The sequence below is a fragment of the Dipodomys ordii genome, unplaced genomic scaffold (assembly GCF_000151885.1).
Source record: "Dipodomys ordii isolate 6190 unplaced genomic scaffold, Dord_2.0 Scaffold72, whole genome shotgun sequence".
Classification (NCBI taxonomy): Eukaryota; Metazoa; Chordata; class Mammalia; order Rodentia; family Heteromyidae; genus Dipodomys; species Dipodomys ordii.
The window spans coordinates 5316587-5336520 of NW_012267288.1; the positions used below are offsets into that span (position 1 = coordinate 5316587).

At 36.7% G+C, this 19934-nt stretch overlaps 1 protein-coding gene across 1 annotated transcript in view; it reads right to left on the reverse strand.

Moving 5' to 3' along the window:
- The window catches only part of Lrrc72 (leucine rich repeat containing 72), a 51440-nt gene that overhangs the window by 18855 nt on the left and 12651 nt on the right, over positions 1 to 19934 (reverse strand). Inside the window, exons 3-5 of the mRNA XM_013023990.1 lie at positions 17524 to 17593; positions 4501 to 4582; positions 94 to 204 (exon numbers count right to left, since the gene is read on the reverse strand). Coding sequence (XP_012879444.1) covers positions 94 to 204; positions 4501 to 4582; positions 17524 to 17593 — 263 coding nt within the window. The remainder of the gene's footprint in view (positions 1 to 93; positions 205 to 4500; positions 4583 to 17523; positions 17594 to 19934) is intronic.

Below are 19934 nucleotides of genomic sequence, written 5' to 3' on the forward strand. Positions count from 1 at the left end.
AGCCTTGAGCTGAAGAGCTGAGGGACAGGGCCCAGACCCAGAGTTCAGGCCCCACGACCGGACCCCCCCCCCAAAAAAATAAAAAATTAATACTTAGGTTCCTCAGATTTGGCATTCCTGTTAACTCCTTCACAGTTGCGCTGATGTCTCTCAACTCGTTGTGGTGCAGCAGGAGAATGGACAAGCATGTCAAGTTGCACAGACCTGAAAAATATATTTCCAAAGGTTTTAATCACTTTCTGCTTTTTATTGTTATTTTTAAAACGGAGAGATGAAAATAAACATTTTAACATTAATTTGAGAGGCTAACTAAACAATATACTGATGTCTATTAACCTATTAATGATATACATTATCATGAAGAATAGATGAGCACTGGTGGTGCACACCTATAATCCTAGTTACTCAGGAGGCTGAGTAATGGAATGGTTCAAAGCCAGGCTGAGCAAGAAAGTCCATGAAACTCCTATCTCCAATTAACTATCAAAAAGTCAAGAAGTGGTTGCATATTAACTAATTGATGGTGAAATGGTAACTTAAATTCACTGCTTATCATTGTTATTTTTCACTCATTTTCTAATTTTTCTTGTATGAAATTGTAGGGCAATCTTCTTTCCTTTGCCACTCACTTTTCCCCTTTCTTTTTGCCAGGATCTCTATGTAGTCCAGACTGGCCTAAGACTTGTGATCTTCCTGCCTCAGTCATTTAAGTGTTAAGATTGCAGTCATGTACCCTCATACCCAGCTTGTGTGTGTGTGTGTGTGTGTATGTGTGTGTGAATGTTAGATTCATAATGCCAATCAATGAAATAATTAATCCTCCAGTTGAATGCCTTCTTCTCAATTGTTCAGCTAAGCATTTATAAAGGAGCAGATATTTCCTTTTTGCTAATTGCACATTTTCTACATTTTTACCATAAATGGAAGTCATTGTGATAGTCACATATTTAGTTGAAAATATTTTCTTGGTGACACATGAAATCATTTGTATTTATGATATATAATATAAATGCATTTTGTTCTGTAATCATATAACATGATCAGGGTATATTCTACTTTTTTTCACTGTCAACATTTTTTAAATTTTTAAAAATTATTATCTTTAACTAGTTGTACAAAGAAGTTCCCATTCTACAAAACTATATGAATACAAGGCAACATTTCACCCATCACTCCTAACCCATCCCTTCTCTCATGTTTTTTTTTTTAAATTGAGTTTAAGTGATTACATAAATTTCACGTATTTCACAGTATTGTGGAATAGGCATAGTTAAAGTCACAAACACATTTTAACCTACACAAAGCAAATTGTCATTATCATGGTCTACACAGTTAGTGAATTCTATGAGCTTTGACAATACAATTATTTCTTCCACATCAGGTGATGTTTACATTTCTTTCCTCTTGCTTAGTGTAAGCTGTTCCTTCTTTCCTTTTAATTCCTCCCTTCCCATCGCTGTCTTTGGGTTCCTTAGTTCTTTTTCTTCTATGTCCAGTGCAGCTGATGGGTCCCTTTGTTGTATGTTGTTCCATTTCCCCTGATTCTGTGTCCTCCTCCTGGCTTCCCTCCATTGCGCACATATATCTACCATATATATGGTCAAGAACATGTAGTCATTTAGTAATAATATGACAAAATGAGTGGCTAACCTTTGTTTCTTGAGTCCTGTTTATTTTGTCATATCTTCTTGCGTTTTGGCTTTAGCATTCACATATCAGGGAGACCATGTGCCGTTTGTCTCTTTGTTCTTGGCTTACCTTGCTCAAAATAATTTGCTCTAGTTCCACCCATTTCCCTGCAAATGCCATTATTTTGTCCTTTCTAATGGCTGTATAATATTCCATTGTATATAGGTACCACAACTTTTGGATCCACTCATTAGTAGTGGGGCATCTGGGTTGTTTCCAAATCCTGACTATTGTGAACAGTGCTGCAATGAACATGGAGGTACATGTGTCTTTTTATACTGGTTCCTGTTGTTCAGGGTAGATGCCTAGGAGTGGTATGACTGGGTCACATGGGAGGTCTATATTTAGCTTTCTGAGGAACCTCCAGACTGCTCTCCAAAGTGTTTGTATTTGTGTACATTCCCACCAGCAATGCAGTAGGGTTCCTCTTTCTCCAACCCCTCCAGCATTTGCTCTTGGCTGAATTTAGGATGTGGGCCATTCTGACCAGGGTAAGGTGGTATCTCCAGGTTGTTTTTATTTGCATTTCCTTCACATCCAGGGATGATGAACATTTCCTCATGTGTTTCTTTGCTATTTTTATCTCTTCTTCTGAGAAGTCTCTCTTTAGCTCCCTTGCTCATTTCATGATTGGTTTGTTAGATTTGGGAGGGATTTGTTTCTTGAGTTCCCTCTATATAATGGATATTAGACCCTTGTCTGATATTTTGCTAGTAAATATTTTTTCCCAATTAGATGGCTGTCTTTCTAGTTTGGTTGCTATTTCTTGATCTGTTCAGAAACTTTTTAAGGTAGTCCCATTTATCGAGTCTCTCCAATTTGTTGTGACCCTGGGACTCTGTTCAGGAAGTTCCTGCCAGTGCCTATAAGTTCAAGTGTCTCTCCTACTCTGTCCTGCAGTAGTTTCAGAGATTCAGGTTTGATGTTAAGGTCTTTAATCCATTTTGAGTTGATGTTGGTGCATGGTGACAGGCTGGAGTCCACTTTTAGTTTTCTGCATGTCCGTCCAGTTTTCCCAGCACCAGTAGTTGAAGGCTATGCTTCTTCCACTGTATGTCTTTGGCTCCTTCGTCAAATTTCAACTGACTGTACATATGTAGCTTTATTTCTGGGTCTTCTAATCTGTTCCATTGGTCTTCAGTCTCTTTTTGTGGCAGTACTAAGCTGTTTTTTTATGGATCTATAGTAGAGCTTGAAATCTGGTATTGTGATCCCTCTTGTGTTGTTTCTTTTGCCTAGAATTGCTTTGGCTATTCTGGGCCTTTTGTTGTTCCATATGCATTTTGGACTATTTTCTCTAGTTCAGTAAACTATGTCATTGGAATTTTAATGGAAAATGCATTGAATGTGTATATGAACTTTGGCAATATGTCCATTTTCACTATATTAATTCTGCTTATCCAGGAACACGGGAGGTCTTTCCATTTCCTGGTATCCCCTAGGATTCCTCTTTTTAGGCTTTTATAGTTTTCACAAAATAGACCCTTTACATCTGTGGTCAGGTTAATTCCTAGATACTTTTTTTTGAGGTTATTATGAATGGGGTAATTTCCTTGATTGCCCTTTCTGCTTGTACATTGTTGGTGTACAGAAAGGTGACTAATTTTTGTGGGTTAATTTTGTATCTTGCTACTTTGAAGAAGTGGTTTATAAGCTCTAAGAGTTTGGGGATGGAACCTTTGGGATCCTTAAGGTATAAAATCATGTCATGTGCAAAAAGACGTAAGTTGACTTCTTCCTCTCCTATGCAGATCCCTTTAATGTCTTTTTCTTGCCTTATTGCTCTGGCTAAGAATTCCAGAACTACATTGAAGAGGAGTGGAAAGAGTGGGCATCCTTGCCTTGTTCCTGTTTTTAGGGGAATTGGTTGTTGTTTTTCCCCATTAGGTATAATATTGGCTGTTGGACTGTCATATAAGGCTTTTATTGTTTTAAGGAATGTTCTTTCTGTTCCTATTTTTTCCAGAGCTTTTATAAATGACTTAAAATCATTCTTAGAAATTGATATATATATATCCTTCCAAATATTGTTTAACTTGGTTTATACAATATTAGTTTATGTTCACATGTGCCTTGGAATGGAATATTTCTATGATTAAAATTGATTCTTTGGAATTTTGAAAAAGACACACAATATTGAGCTGGCAAAGTGATCTAATACCACATTTCTTAAAATAAAATGCAAGAACATTTAAAAATAGATTCTATCATTCTTTAAAATTTTATTTTTTGTGCTGGTCCTGGGACTTGAACTCCCTGAGCTTCTTTTGCTCAAGGATAGCACTCTACCATTTGAACCACAACCACTTCTAGCTTTTTGGTAGGTTTTATGGGAGACAAGAGTCTCATGGCCTTTTCTGCTCAGGCTTGCTTCAAACTGCCATACTCACATTTCAGCTTCCTGAGAAGCTAGAATCTCAGGTGTGTGCCACTGGTGTCTGTTTTTTTTTTTTTTTTTTATGCTGGTGAGGGGGCTTTGAAGTCTAGGCCAGAACACTCTCTTTTAGCTTTTTACTCAAGTAAGGTACTTTTCCATTTAAGAAACACTTTCACTTCTGCCTTTGTGGACATTAATTGGAGATAAGAGTCTCACAGGCTTTTCTGCTAGGGCTGGCTTTAAATCACAATCCTCATATCTCAACATTATGAAAAGCTAGAAATACAAGTGTGAACCACTGGCACCTGGCTTTCTCACATGTTTTTAAATAGCAATATTAAAATATATTTGTGTATATTATTAGCAATTACCATAGTTGAAAGTTATTACTTAACTAAAATGTATCTAATAAACAAAGAAAACTGAAGACATACCTTCTATCCCAAAAATTGCGTTGTTGTTTAGATACAGTTCTGTCAAACAATAGTTTCTTGTTAAAAATCCTATCTCATGAAGCTGGAATTAAGAAAAAAATGTTTTACATTCTGTGATAACTATGAATTAATATTTATAATTATAAAAATAAGATGATAAAGATTTGACCTTTGCATCTATTATGAGTTAGCTGTGATTTTTTGGACTGTAGTTGAAGTTATATCTTGATTATCTGTGAGGACCTTTTTTTTTTTGGTTGTAGCTAGGATTACATGCATGAGCCACTGACACCCAGCTTGAAAAAAATGATTTTAATCAATTTAAACTTTTAGCCAGATGCTGGTTGCTCAGGCATGTAATCCTAGCTACTGAGAAGGCTAAGCTCTACAGATTACAGTTCAGAGCCAGCCTGGGCAGGAAAGTCCATGAGACTCTTATCTGCAATAAAAAACTACCAAAAAGCCAGAATTGGAGCTGTGGCTTGAGTGGTAGAGCAATAGCCTTGAGCAAAAGCCTTGAGCACAGTCCCTGAGTTCAAGCCCTAGTACTGGTACACCACACACACACACACACACACACACCACACACACACACTCACTCACTCACTCACAGAGCAACAACAACAAAACCAAACTTTTTATACTCATCTTAAACTAACTCGCTTTGCCTGGATTCCACAACCACTGTAATCTGGCTCAATCCTTTAGTTTTAATCACATTTCTCCTAGTTCTGCTGCATTTAGTCATTTAATCTCACTTGGTCCAATATTCCATAATCTTTTTTTTAATATATATTTTTATTGTAAAGATACTGTACAGAGGGGTTACAGTTATATGAGCAAGGTAATGAGGCCATTTCCTATGGAGCATTGTTACACCCTCCTGTGTTTTCCCCTACCATCCTTTCCCTCCCCACCTTTATGATGTGAGCCTTAGTGTTGTGTCCATTTCTGCATCTATACTAGTCTTATTTTCCTTTGTTTCTATGTCCTTTAATCCTGGCACAGGACATTTTGTCCTGGTTCATTTTTTATATTTTTAAAAGCCTCCAGCCAGCAAGATACACTGAACCTTGCATGAATGGATTGCACAGTATGTTTTGATAATTCTAGAGATTTGCTAAACCATCCTTTGATGTCTTTTCACTTCACAACTATTTTATAGCTCTATTTTAACAAACTTTTGTGTTTCTCTGAACTGCCCATTCTAGAACTTTGAATCATGTACCATTGCACTCAACTATTGGTTGAAAAAGGGTCTTCCACATAGCTGGTTTTATACCATGATCTTCCCAACCTCAGTCTTTTAGCATTACAGGTGAGTTATTACCATACAGCTACTTCCTTTTTCCTTTCCTCCCTCCCAACGAACATCATATTTTTTTTAAAACTGAGTTTATAATCTTGATAAGACTTCACATATTTATTTGAATTATCCTACAATGTGGGAGAGCCACGAAGGAAGGGAAAGTATGTTGAAAAAGCAGCGGAGAAGGTCAACAAGTGTATGACATTTTTACTATTTAATATAGACTGTATTGAGAAAATTCTCATGAAACAGTTATTGGCCAAATATTTCATACATTATACAGATAAAAATGCTTGTTTGCAACTATAAATTTGTTTTTAAAAGCTTATCATTGCTGGGTTCTTGTGGCTCATGGCTATCATCCTAGCTACTTAGGAGGCTGAGATTTAAGGACTGTGGTTTGAAGCCAGCCCAGATAGGTAAGTCCATGATACTTTTACCTCCAGTTAACTTGAGTTGTGGCTCAAGGAGTAGAGCACTAGCCTTCAGCACAAAAGCTCAGGGACAGAGACCAGGCCCTGAATTCAAATCCTGAACCAACACACACACACACACACACACACACACACACACACATACACACACACAAGCTTATCATAGCAAGTATTATTATATTAAGCCCCACGACCAACAAAAAAAGAAAGTATTATTATAAACTGTTTTATATTTAGTTCAATAGATGCTATTTTATCTGACAGGATTTACTAACAATAAATATCATTGGATAACATTGTGCTTAGAAATAAACCAGTTCTCACAGGCCACAGGTACTTCACAATTCTCCTTACTATTGCTATCATTATTATTTTATTTTGGTGGTTGTGGGGTTTGAACTCAGGATGTCGTGCTTACCAAGCAAGCACTTTACCACTTGAGCTACATGCTCAGTACTTTTTGCTTTAGTCATTTTTCAGATAGGATCTTGCTTTTTTGCCTAGTCTTTCCTGGACTGTGATCCACCTATTTATGCTCCCTATATAACTGGGATGACAAGCATGTTATCCTCATGCTGGATTTATTGGTTGAGATGTGCTCTCTGAAATATTTTGCACAGGCTGACTGCAAACTTTAATTCTCCAGATCTCCACCTCCTAAGGAGCTAGGGATGGACATGTGAACCACGGCACCTAGCCATGATCCCACTTACAAGGTATCAAAATAGTCAAACACAGAAACAAAGAGGAGAATAGTGGTTGTTGGGAGATTGAGGGGATATTACAGAGCTGTTGATCCATGAATATTAAATCTCTCTTATGCAAGATACATAAATGCTAGAGATCTGCTATAAAATATACTATGAACAGTGTGGTATTGTGTATTTAAAAGTTTGTTTAGGAGGAAAGCATGAGTCTGTGGGAGGGTTAGACCTGGCAACAGAGGAGTAAATGTTACCAGTTGGGGAAAATGTAAAAACAAAAAAATTTTTTAGAAGGCTAATCTCATGCTGAATATTCTTCCCACACACAAATAAAGAAACAGAAGCAACAGAAAGCCTATGGATCTTTCTGAAGGATGGTTATGTGCTTTCCTTGATCATAGTGATGATTTCATGGGTACAGGCATATGTCCAAACTGATAAAGTATATGCATTGAACCTGTGCAGTATTTTTGTGTGTACTGGTTATACCTGTTAAAACTGTTAAAATATGACCTTTAATAATACATAAATATAATAGGAAATGTAAATATATCTGAATAGAAAATACACAAATATATATTTTAAAACAGAAAAAGAGAAACTGATATGAGGGAAGGGCTAGGAGAGAGTGAGGGAACAGAAGACACTGTATGGAAGAACATGTAGTCATTAGAGAGCTCATGGAGCTATAATTCCTCTGTACATCACTTTTATGATAACAATAAAGTAAACTGCTGAAAAAGAAAATATCACCTTATCTATAAATGTAACAAAGATTTAGAGAAAAATAACCATCAGAAATTAAAACCCGAAAGTAGATATTAATAGGTGCACTGGCTTGAATCTAAAGTTCATTAGTCTTCATCTCTAAGACTCTCAGCAAAAAAAACAAGGTGGAGATGTGGTTCAAGATGAGTGCCGGCCTAGCAAGCACAAACTTCATACCTTACTTTTGCCGAAGAAAAGAAAAAGAAACAGAAGGACCAAGACTGTCTTCAGAGTTGGGACAAAATTGGAGCTGTACATAGTCCTGAGAAAGCCACAAAGCCATAAGCAGACTTCAAGAAAATGAAAGTAACTAAATTCATTAAGTATATTTCATCCACTGATAAATTAGGGTTGAATAAGAGATAATGGCAGTCATAAAAGGTTTGTGAGGGCTGCCATTGCAAATGTCACAGAGCTATTGGCTTAAAACAGAAGAACCTTTTTCCTCATAGCTGGAGAGGCTGGATGTCTGAGGCTTAGATGCCCAATGAGATTGGCCTTATTCTGATGCTTCTCTATTTGACTGGCAGATGGCTGTTTCCTTTCATGCCCTCACATGATTTCCATGTGTTGTTCATAGGTCTAGTGTCTTTCTGTATCCTAATCTCTCTCTATTTTTTTTATAAAGAAACCATCACTTTGGATTAGGACTGACTCCCATTTTAAATTCATTATTACTTTACATGCCTCATCTCCCCAAAAGAGTCCCATTCCGAGGCACTAGAGATTAGGACTTCAATATATGAATTTTGGATGTACACTTTAACCCATAACCTAAATAAAATTTAAAAATCAAACAAATGTAAATACTGGGGAATTGGAGGAAGTACAATAAAGCAAAAGTGGAATATAATACATTGTTAAGCTCTGAAAAGCATAGCTTGTCCTAATAATATAACAAGTGAACATTGATTTAACCCAATTTATAATACAACAACATCTGGAGAGTGGTGAATGGAAAGTATGCCTGTGTGTGGTAGAAATGGGGAAAAGAAAGAAAATGAACTGAGCCCTGTTTTCCTTAGTGAAAACAAATAGCTATTGTCTAAAAGAGAATAATCAAGACATGGAAGAATACCAATGTGCTTTAGAGAAATGTCATAGGAAACTATCACTGAAAAGAGTTGAAGTGGTTTGCATATGACAAAAAAAGTGGGACCAGGTATGTGGAACTGTTGCTAACTGGGAAAAATTAGCTAATTCTTTGAAAATAACTTTTCAAGACAGATGGGATTCTAATATTTATTCTGTGGATATTGTATGTGAGTTCTTTATTACTTTGTGTATACCAACTCATTTATTTTCACAACAACTCTTAAAGTAGTTACAAAGGACAAAACCTACATATTAAAAAAGAGATGGTATGATTTGCTAAGTATTTCAACTCATTAGTGACAGATCCTAGCTGTTTCCACAGTTCAACTAAATAATTGCTCTTTGGCTCATGCTTGTACTCTTAGCTACTCAAAAGACTGAGATCTGAAGATTGTGGTCTGAAGCCATCTTTAGCAGGAAAGTCCATGAGACTTTTTTTCTAGTTGGTCATGGGCCTTGAACTCAAAGCCTAGCTAGGCACTGTCTCTGAGCTCTTCCACTCAAAGATATCTATCACTTTGAGAAACAGCTCCACTTCCAATTTTCTGGTGATTAATTGGAAATAGAGCCTCATGAATTTTTCCTGCTCAGGCTGGCTTTGAACCATGATCTTCAGATCTCAGCCTCCTGAGTAACTAGGATAGAGCCCAGGCCCTGAGTTCAAGTCCAGGATTGGCACTACTACTATTACTACTACTACTACTACTACTACTGGCTCTGTTCTAGGTACTCTGAGAGAAATTAATTCAGATATTGGTATTTGATTTTCAGCTTGCTAAATATTATCTATGAAATTTGAAAGATATTGACGGTATTATTTTGAATGTCTAACCCTCTCTCCTGTAATTCAAGGAGTTCCCATCTAATGAGTCCTAGTGGGAATCAGAGCATTCTCCATTGGACAAGACATTTGCTCTCCCAAACCTCCCCAGGGAGGATGTGCATAGGATCCAGGTTAAGCCAATCAGACATACCTACTCTCCAGTCTGAATTAAGAAATGGCAAGACAAAGAAGTCGAGACAACCAGAAGTTAATTCTGGTGGTGGCAGACTCGGAGACAACAATGTTTGCTTCTCACAGCAGTGGGAATGATGACAGAGATGATGATGGCAGCCCAGGGGCTGGTGCTGGTGACACCAAGAATGCAAGGTGGGCCTTCTATTGTTGATTGGCAAGTCAGCAGTGTTTATGGAAACTAATTCTGTGACATGGTGTAATTCTTTTTGATCCTGAGATTTTTCTGAACTTAAACAGTAATAATCACCCAAACTCCTTCTAATTAACATATTTTTCTGCTTAAAGCAATAGAAGCATGTTTCTATCAAGTATACTTCTATCACGTAAACTGGTATTAATGCAAAGAAAAGTCCTCGGCTGTATGCATGAAACAGAAAGTAACATGTCTCAAATGAACAACAAGAACAAAAATAATAGAAAAAACATTACCAACCTTCTATCTTCAGTTTGTAACTGATGACTAAATACATTCCATTTATGATTCAGTGATAAAAATTAGAACTAGAATTATTGTATTTATGGGAAAATATTAGGATTTTTATGTATTCTTTTTTTCACAAACATTGTGTGTAAAAGACTCTGCTAAGTTCTGTGGATATTTCAGTGAATAAAAAAGATAAAAAATTCTTGCCTTGGCTGTAGTATGGAAAAATTAACGTACAAAATTTCCCCAAATGAAAGACATAAGTTCTCAAAACAATGGATGAAAATATACTCCTATCAACACTCATCATTGTGAAATATCAAAACATTGAGGACAAGGAGAGGAGCACACGGTGGGAACTCCCCCAAACACACACACACACACACACACACACACACACACACACCATGTGCAAGCATCATACAGTAAGTGAACTGAATTGCACATTATGGTATATAAGTGCTGTGGAAAAAATTGTGGGAAGGTGGAAAGTAGCAGATGGTTGTTGTATTGCATTTTAGTGAGGTTGGTCAGGGTCGGCCTCCTAAGAAGCTGGTATTGATTGCTCGGCCTAATGTTGAGCAGTGGACAATATCATGACTGAAATACCAACTCTTGTGACAAATGAGGGTGAAGCTCAGAGATAGTACGGGAACTAAGGTGGCTGGATCTTAGTTGAGCAGGGGACACACCCCACCTGTGTACTACTTTGAGAGGCCTTTGTATGTTCCTGTAAGATCTTGGCTGAAAGTTAAGAAGGGGCCCTTCTGGTTCTGAGCTCAGGCATCATATATTTTAATTTTGAGTTTCCACAGTTCACTTTTTTTGGGTCATATTAAGTAATTATTTTTGGTGGAGGAAAATTTTGTTCTCCTATGTAGCATTTGATAATGTTTGGAAATTGTTTGAATTGTGATTCTTGAGAAGACTCTCCTAAAATCTAAGTAAGTAGAGGGCACGCATGCAGTTCAACATTTGAAAATGCACAAGATTTCACCCACCACACCCAGAATTATATGAAGTGGCAGTAGCAGGTTGGAAAACTCCAGGGGTAAAGCCTCATTGGCCAGTGATTAAATAACAATGAAATTCTGGGAAATTCTATATTTATGTATTAAATTAAGAGTAAATTTGTTTTATTTTATGTTTGACCATTGACTTAAAGTTCTATGGGAAGAATTTCCACAATATACACTAAGTTATGTATGAGGAATAAAAGAAAATAATATATTTTCAGTATTCTTAAGTTCATTTTTTGTTACTGTCCAGTAAATTAAAACAGTGCATTTGATCTTTTTTATATATTTCAAATTATATAGGGCTTAAAGAGAAAATAAAATCTATATTTAAAAACATTCAGAGGATCTGGGTGCTGGTGGCTCATGCCTGTAATCCTAGCAACTCAGGAGCCTGAGATCTGAGGATTGTGGTTCCAAGCCAGCCCCAGCACAAAAGCCCATGAGATGCTTATCTCCAATAATCCACTCAGTAAAGGGGAAGTGGTTCTGTGGCTCAAGTGGTAGGGTGCTCACCTTGAGCTGAAGAGCTGAGGGACAGTGCCCAGGCCCAGAGTTTAAGCCCAATGGGGAAAAAAAAGTCAGAGGGACTGGGAATGTGGCTTAGTAATAGGCCTTGCTTAACATGCATGAAGCCCCGGGTTTGATTCCTCAATAACACATAAACAGAAAGAGCCAGAGTGGTGCTGTGGTCGAAGTGGTAGAGTGTTAGCCTTGAGTAAAAGAAGCTCAGGGACAGTGCCCAGGCTGAGTTCAAGCCCTAGGACTGGCAAAAAATAATTCAGAAATAACTGGTTTCATCCAGTAGACTTCCATTCTTAGATTTACTTCTCATTCTAAGTTGCTCAAATTTTTGTCTATATTCTTTCCAAAAGCATTATATTTCTTGAATAAATCATAACTATATAATATACATATCTGCACATTTTGCAATTATGCAGCAAACCCTTCTTTTCATTACTTATGTTAATTTACTTTTTAAATTCATTTAAAAGTATTTGGCAATAGATATACTTAATATTGCCCAGGGGTAGCACAAATGCAGAGAAGCACAAAGTATATGGGATGCATGCTAGCTCATTTTGTTCTTTAATAGTTCACACAGTTGACTTTGGGGTTTATGTGATTTTAACTATTTTGTTTGGGAAATTCATTCAAATGAGTGAATAAATACATTTACCAAACTTAATGACAAATCAGTCTGATTGAGGGAATAAAAACATTCTATAAGCAAATACATAAACCCTGAAAAAAAGTAACCTCCTCCTTGTGCTGTGTGTGGTCTTACTTTTCTTGGTTTTAATTATTCATGGTCAACCATGGTCCACAAATATTAAATGGAAAATTCCTTGGCTAAAGAGTTCTTAAAATTTTAGTGGCACACCATTCTGAGTAGCTTAACGAAATCACACGTGCTCTTGATTCACCTTGCCAGGGTCCAGCATATCCACAGTGTACAGGCATTAGTGAGCAGTAGTCTTTGAAGTGCCATAACTTTTATGCTCAAATGAGCCTGTTTTACTTGATAATGGCCCCAGAGAATACCACAAGTGATTCTAGCAATTTCAATATTCCCAAAAGAAACCTAAACTCACTTTAAGTCAGTTTGCAAAAGTAGAGTAAGATGAGAGAGAGAGAGAGAAAGAGAGCGCACCCACATTCACACAAGTGCTATTATGGTATTTATTATAATTATCATATTTTATATCATAGGTATGTATGGAAAACATAGTATATACACAGAGGTTTGTATTATCTGTGGTTATAGGCATCTACTGGGTAGAAGTATTTTTAAAATTTTTATTGTTATTATAAAAGTATACACAGAGAGTTTACAGTTACCTAAGTCAGGTTTTTCCCTCCCATTCCCATTCACAAGTTTTATAGTTCATTTTCAACACAGTGTCTAGTGAGTAACGCTGCTGTATTTGTTCACTCTTTTCCTTCCATTTCTGTTCCTCCCTTGCCCTCCTAAAGACAGATAAACAAACAAAGACGACAAAAAGAAAAATAGAAACAACAACAAAGAAAAAAATCTTGTTTCCATTTGCTGGAGTTCATTTCAATGAATATTATTTTATATGATTAGAGGCACAAAGGAATTGCACCTTTATGTGTAGATATAGACACCTACTGGATAGAAGTCTTAATATTTATTTAAAGACTTACTTAAGACTTAATACTGATAAAGAAAGACTATACTGTACTATCCAAAGAATTCTCTATCAAATATTTATCACAAAACATTAAAATAATTATGTTTTCAAATGTGGTTTACTAATTTGGTACATGAATATTCCTTCCTAAAATTTTATTTATTTATTAAAAATCTTAATGTGTCTGAATGCTGGGAGAACAGGAAGGATTCAATAATACATCTTAGCATGTAAGAATGGGCCTAGGATCTTTCTCAAAGCAATTGTATTATTGAGTCTATGGTATATGTTGGGGTTCTGTTATGGTACCCAGGCTAGTCTCAAACTACTGAACTCACGTGATCCTCCTGAATTCTCTCAGTCCAAGCAGCTTGTGCATACAATGTGGTAAGGACTCACTCAGACTCTAAGCCTTCCCCCACCCCAGTTTTATCACTATAGCAGAGAATATCACACTTATTCTGTCAGTAGCCTGATAGGAATTCAAAGTAAGCAGCGCCTATTAGGATGCTTGGATGCCAAGTAGTTTCTGAGCTCAACCTAATCCAGCATGTTAGACAGGAACACATATTATATCACCTTCCAAAGAGTCTAGATGTCATGAAAGACTCATTGTTGTCATCATTCTCTAGAGTCTACCACTAATTTTGAGATTCATTGAATTGGTCAGCTAGGTCTCACCTTGGCACCCAGTCAAGTTAGTGTCTGGGGAGAACAGGGATTTCTCTTCTTGTATGATCTTATACGAATAAACCAACTTCCTCCTGAGGTCTTCCAACAGAGACTACGTAGCCATTGTTAATTGGGTTATTTGCTCATTCATTAGCCCAGCCATTCACCAGAAGGGTGGAATTATACTGTTGGTTTAACAGAATGGAATTGTAATGGGGCCACCTACTTGAGTGAAATGATGGAGGAGTATTTATGAAACCCCAAACCAAGATTTTGTTGGAGAGGAAAAAGAAAAGAATGGATTGACTAGACAGCCACTACTGTCTTCACAAACCTCGGTGAATACTGTGGATTGAATAAGTGAATAAACAAATAAAATTGTGTTCAGTTTAAGAGACTATTCATTCCTTACTCTTTCCTAAATAGAGGGTGGCCTAAAATATGCATTAAGTAAGAATGATGCTGGTCACACATTTAGATCATTCTTAACAAACATTACAATGCCAAATATTTACTTTCATTGTTCAAAATATGCATGTGCGCATGTGTGTGCGTGTGCACGCACATACATATTACCAACACTCCAGACCATTTTACAATGGTATAATATAGTGGTCAACTTATTATACACTAGATTTTGAAGAAAGCTCAATCAAAATTAATGCAGACTGTAATAGCTAGTGTTCCTGTTAGAATTCAGCAATTAAATTTTTAATGGAAGAAAACATTCATGAAACTTAACACCAGTCAATCACCAATCAATAAGAAAACTCACATTTGTTTATTTATTCCATTACTACTTATTCCATTTATCCCGTTACTACTTAAAATCTGTTTCCAGACATGATATCCTTTCAGTGTTAGACAAACTCCCCAAATCTGTTTCTTAGAGAACAAAGTAAGTGAAGGGAATGATAGCAATAATGTAGTTTGTTGCATGTAAATATTCATGCACTCAGTTTCTTGTGCACCTTAATCTCTCCCCATGCCTTTCAAAAATAAAATAAAATAGTTAATTGATAGAGCATGCAATACCTTTCCATGTCCACAATGTATCTTCAGGTCAACTGTGCAAAAATTCAGTAAGTGGTTGGAGAACACACCCTTTCAGAAAGCCAAAAAATTTACAAAACCCTAATTTTATCTCTCCCTTTATACATAATACCAAAATTCGTACCTGTTCTTTCTTGAATACCACTTAACACCACAAGGAACGCACAGTAAAAGCAAAGATGAGTCATTTTTGCCATGCCTGATGATTTCCATCTTTTTTTAATCAGAGGTCACATGAGATGACCTGAGATAATTTCTGGCAGACTATTCAGAAAAAGTTTTCAACTTTTCTGCCCTGAAGTGGTTCATGCACTTTCCATTTCATTTGTTAGCTGCCTGAGACTTGGATGATATTTATGTGTGTTCTTTTAGAAATTACTTCAAGCACCAAAAACTTATGCTTATAGTTAGTACTTGGAGGACTGTTTTGTTTTCCATTCAATAAGTTAAAAGAGGTCTTCAATGCAATGAAATATTGAAATGTATTTTCATAAATATGGCCAATTAAAGATTCAGGGTTTCAAACATGGATTTCCACAGGAAAGCAGATTACTTCTGGAAACAAATTATTTCTTTATCGGTGGATGTTTGGAAGTCTAAATTCAGCATCTTGAGTCCTCAATGTGTAATGAACAAAGTTTGGGCAAATGCTGGCTGCTGGAAAGCCACAATTCTGAAAGTTGGAAACAGCCTCCTGGCTAGCTAATAATGATGATCATCTGGAGAGAACCCAGAGACCCTGGCTGTGAGGGGAGGGTGAGTGGGAACAAACCAAATCCCAGCCTAGATCTAAGTCAGGATTCAGGGACCACATTCTGTGACCTGGAGCCATGTCCCTGCATTCTGAGGACATGCCAGCCTGATACTTCCTGATGAAGCTAAATCGGTTTCAGGAGCAGTTGGACTCATCAACCCGCTTGGCCTTTGACTGCAGGACCGAGGTGTGCGAGTCCTGGTATAGTTGTGGGATGGATCCCTGTGGGAATGCTAACCTGGGATGCTGAATCTGGGATCTTTGGAATTTGAATCAGGGGTATTTCCCAAGTTCCAAAGACCCTAAGTTGCCAGTAACTTTGGGATAAAGGTAAGGTGAGGGCAAGAGTAGCTAGTGGAGAAAAGTCAGTGTTGGAGGAATGTGTTAACTTAAGGGCACACGCTTATTTAAGGGCACACCCTCAATTACTCAACTTCTTTCTACTTGGGTCCACTTTTTATGTTTCCATCACTTAACAAATGGCATTATAAGATGATAACCAATGGCACTGTAGGCAGACTACCAAGCCTTTACTTTGGATAAGCATCTGCTAGTACTAGAGAATACAGAACAAAGAATTTTGCTTCTTCCTTGACTCTACTCCTTATATCCCCATTCCATAGCAACCTAGACAAAGGCTTGGGTCCAGCTCAGGGAAGGAAAGAGTACCCAACTAGACCTTCCTATGTAATAAAAATGGGCAGCTGGCTACCTGTGTTTAGCTTCAGTTGTGGTTGTGTGTTGTAGATATGTGTGTGTGATATTTGTAAATGAAGAGTTATAGTTAATAAATGTTTGCATGTATGAATTGATGCTATGACAATGACTAATGGACCTATATATGACCAGTTGTGTCTAAGATTTCTTCTAGAAGGCTGGGAAGGAATTGTCTCCACTTAACAGTTTTTTGGGGGGAGGCAGTCAATTGTGGGGCTTGAATTTAGGGCTTGGGCACTGTCCCTAAGGTCTTTTGCTCAGGGCTAGCTAGCTAGTGCTCTACCACTTTGAGCCATAGTTCCACTTCTGGTGGATAATTCTAGATGAGATTATTATGGGGAATTGTCAGCCAGGCTGACTTTGACCCACAATTCTCATATCTCAGCCTCTTGAGTAGCTAGGATTACAGGTGTGAGCCACCAATGCCCAGTCACTGAACTGTTTTGACTTGACATGGGAGACATTGTGAAACAGAGTTAAATGGAGACAGGGCAGAGAAAATAAAAAGAAAGATAAGATTTGGGCTTGAAATATGTGTGGCAAAAAGAATTGGCTCCTCCAAGGTCTTAACTTTGGGGCTATTTTGTTCTGTTGTTGGCCAGATAGGACTTTGAGATGCAATTCATAGGACACCAAGATTGTCTTTATTTAACATGTGAGATACTCACATATCCTTGATATCTATGTACTATATATATATGGATACATGCATGTGTATATATACAAATATATGCATGTAAATATAACATGTATAAGTTATATTATAATTCTATGTTAGTTCTTCTCTATAAGTATATATTTATATCTCTATATATCTCCTTATGTCTGTACATGCTGTATTAAATATTAGTCATGTTAAAACATAAAATAAAATATTTTAGCAATTTAAAGATAAAATACTACCTTGTTATGATGAAGCCATAAGTATTTTAATTTTTTAAATCTAGAAAGATCAATGACTTCTGTCAGTTCCCTAGAAAGAGAAAACAAATTTTACATTAGCAGTGATTAATTTGCCCATGGGTAAGCTTGTTCATAAAAGTAGTATGGCCTGCGAGTAACAATAATGGCTTCTTTCAGTGTCCTTCCAAAATTCTTGGCATACTTACTTGTTAATGTCTTAAGTTCTATCATTGGATTAAGATTTTCTCATGTGGTTAAAAGAGAATATTTAAAAGAGAATATTTTTTCTATTTCTTTTTTATTGTCAAGGTGATGTACAGAGGGGTTACAGTTACATAATTAAGGTAATAAGTACATTTTTTGTCGTACTTGTTACCCCTTCCTTCATTTTTCTCCCACTTTCCCTCCCTCCAGTCCCACCCCCCACAGTTGTATGGATTGTTTCCAATATATTGTCTTGGCATACTTACTTGTTAATGTCTTAAGTTCTATCATTGGATTAAGATTTTCTCATGTGGTTAAAAGAGAATATTTAAAAGAGAATATTTTTTCTATTTCTTTTTTATTGTCAAGGTGATGTACAGAGGGGTTACAGTTACATAATTAAGGTAATAAGTACATTTTTTGTCGTACTTGTTACCCCTTCCTTCATTTTTCTCCCACTTTCCCTCCCTCCAGTCCCACCCCCCACAGTTGTATGGATTGTTTCCAATATATTGTCTTGTGAATATTGATGTTGTATATCTTTGGGTCTGCCTTATTTCACTTAATATCATTTTTTCAAGTCTTTCCATTTCCTTACAAATGGGGCTGTGTCATTCTTTCTGAAGGAAGCATCAGATTCCATTGTGTGTATGTGTGTGTATAAATATATACATATATATACATATGTGCACAAGATGTATATATATATGTATATATATATAATGTATATATATCACATTTTCTTGATCCATTCATCTACTGAGGGGCATCTGGGTTGGTTCCATATCTTAGCTATGGTGAATAATGCTGTGATAAACATAGTTTGGTGGTAGCTTTAGTTTGGCCTTGTTTGTAGTGGTTTGGGTAAATGCCCAGAAGTGAGATTGCTGGGTCATAGGGGAGCTCTATGTGGAGTCTTTTGAGGAACCTCCATACTGCTTTGCAGAGTGGTTGAACAAGTTTAACCTCCCACCAACAGTACAGTAAGGTTCCCTTCTGTCCACATCCCCTCCAGCATCTGTTGTTATTAGAGTTCTTGAATATAGCCATTCTAACTGGGGTGAGGTGGAATCTCAATGTTGTTTTGATTTGCATTTCTTTTATGGCTAGAGAGGTTGATTATTTCTTCATGTGTCTATTAGCCATTCTTATTTCCTCTTCAGAGAATTCTCTCTTTAAGTCTTTAGCCCACTTATTAATGAGGCAGTTGTTTTTTTGAGGATTTGTTTTTGGGGGACTTAATTTTTTGAGTTCTAAGAATATCTTAGATATGAGGCCCTTGTCTGCTGTATGGCTAGTGAAAATCTTCACACAATCTGTGGGCTTTCTACTGATCTTGCTTGCTATGTCCTTTTCCATGCAGAAGCTCTGTAGTTTAATGCAATCCCATTTGTCTAACCTTTCTTTGATTTGTTGTGTTTCTGGGTCTTTGTTAATGAAAAAGAATATTTTATCTATTACATTGGCAAAATTTTCATCCTATTATGGCTGAATTTATGGGAACTTCATTTAAAAGCATATTTTCCTGGAGGAGACAGGTGGGGGAGTGCGGGGAGCAAGTGAAGAAGGTACTGGATATTCAAGAAAATATAAAAAGCAGGGCTCACATTGAGATTGGCTGATGATGATGTCAGTTGGACAAGAGAAAATTGCAGGATACCAAGATGCAGAGGCTGAGTAGGGTGCTTGCCTATTTACTGACTGTGAGGACCGTATCTTACCCACTCTTCTTGAGCAATGGGGGACTCTATCTGTCCAAGTGACCCTGATCTTCATGGCTGATGCAACTCAGGCAAAGGGGCAGATATGGGTTGGACAGAAGGGAGAGAGCCTATGGTCATTTGATTGGTGTGGCCTAGAGTTTTCGAATTTCTTTTGTTTCTCAGAGTAGAAACTGTGAGTCCTAAGCATACACACACACATATATATGTATATATGTATCTTTTATCTATCAAGTACTTAGTACATGGTGCATGTCAGACACATAAGTACTTAAAATAAGTAATGTTTATTCATATAATGTGTATCTGCTTACTTATGGTAAGATCGTCTCAGAATTGTTTTTAATCTTGGGATTTTAAGGTCTATCATTTTCCTAATTTTCATGGAAAAAAAGTTCAAGGCTATATTGGTTAGGTCTTTTTGTTGTAAAAATTCATTTAAAAATTAAATGTAAATGTAAATATGATATATGGAGTCAAACTTCA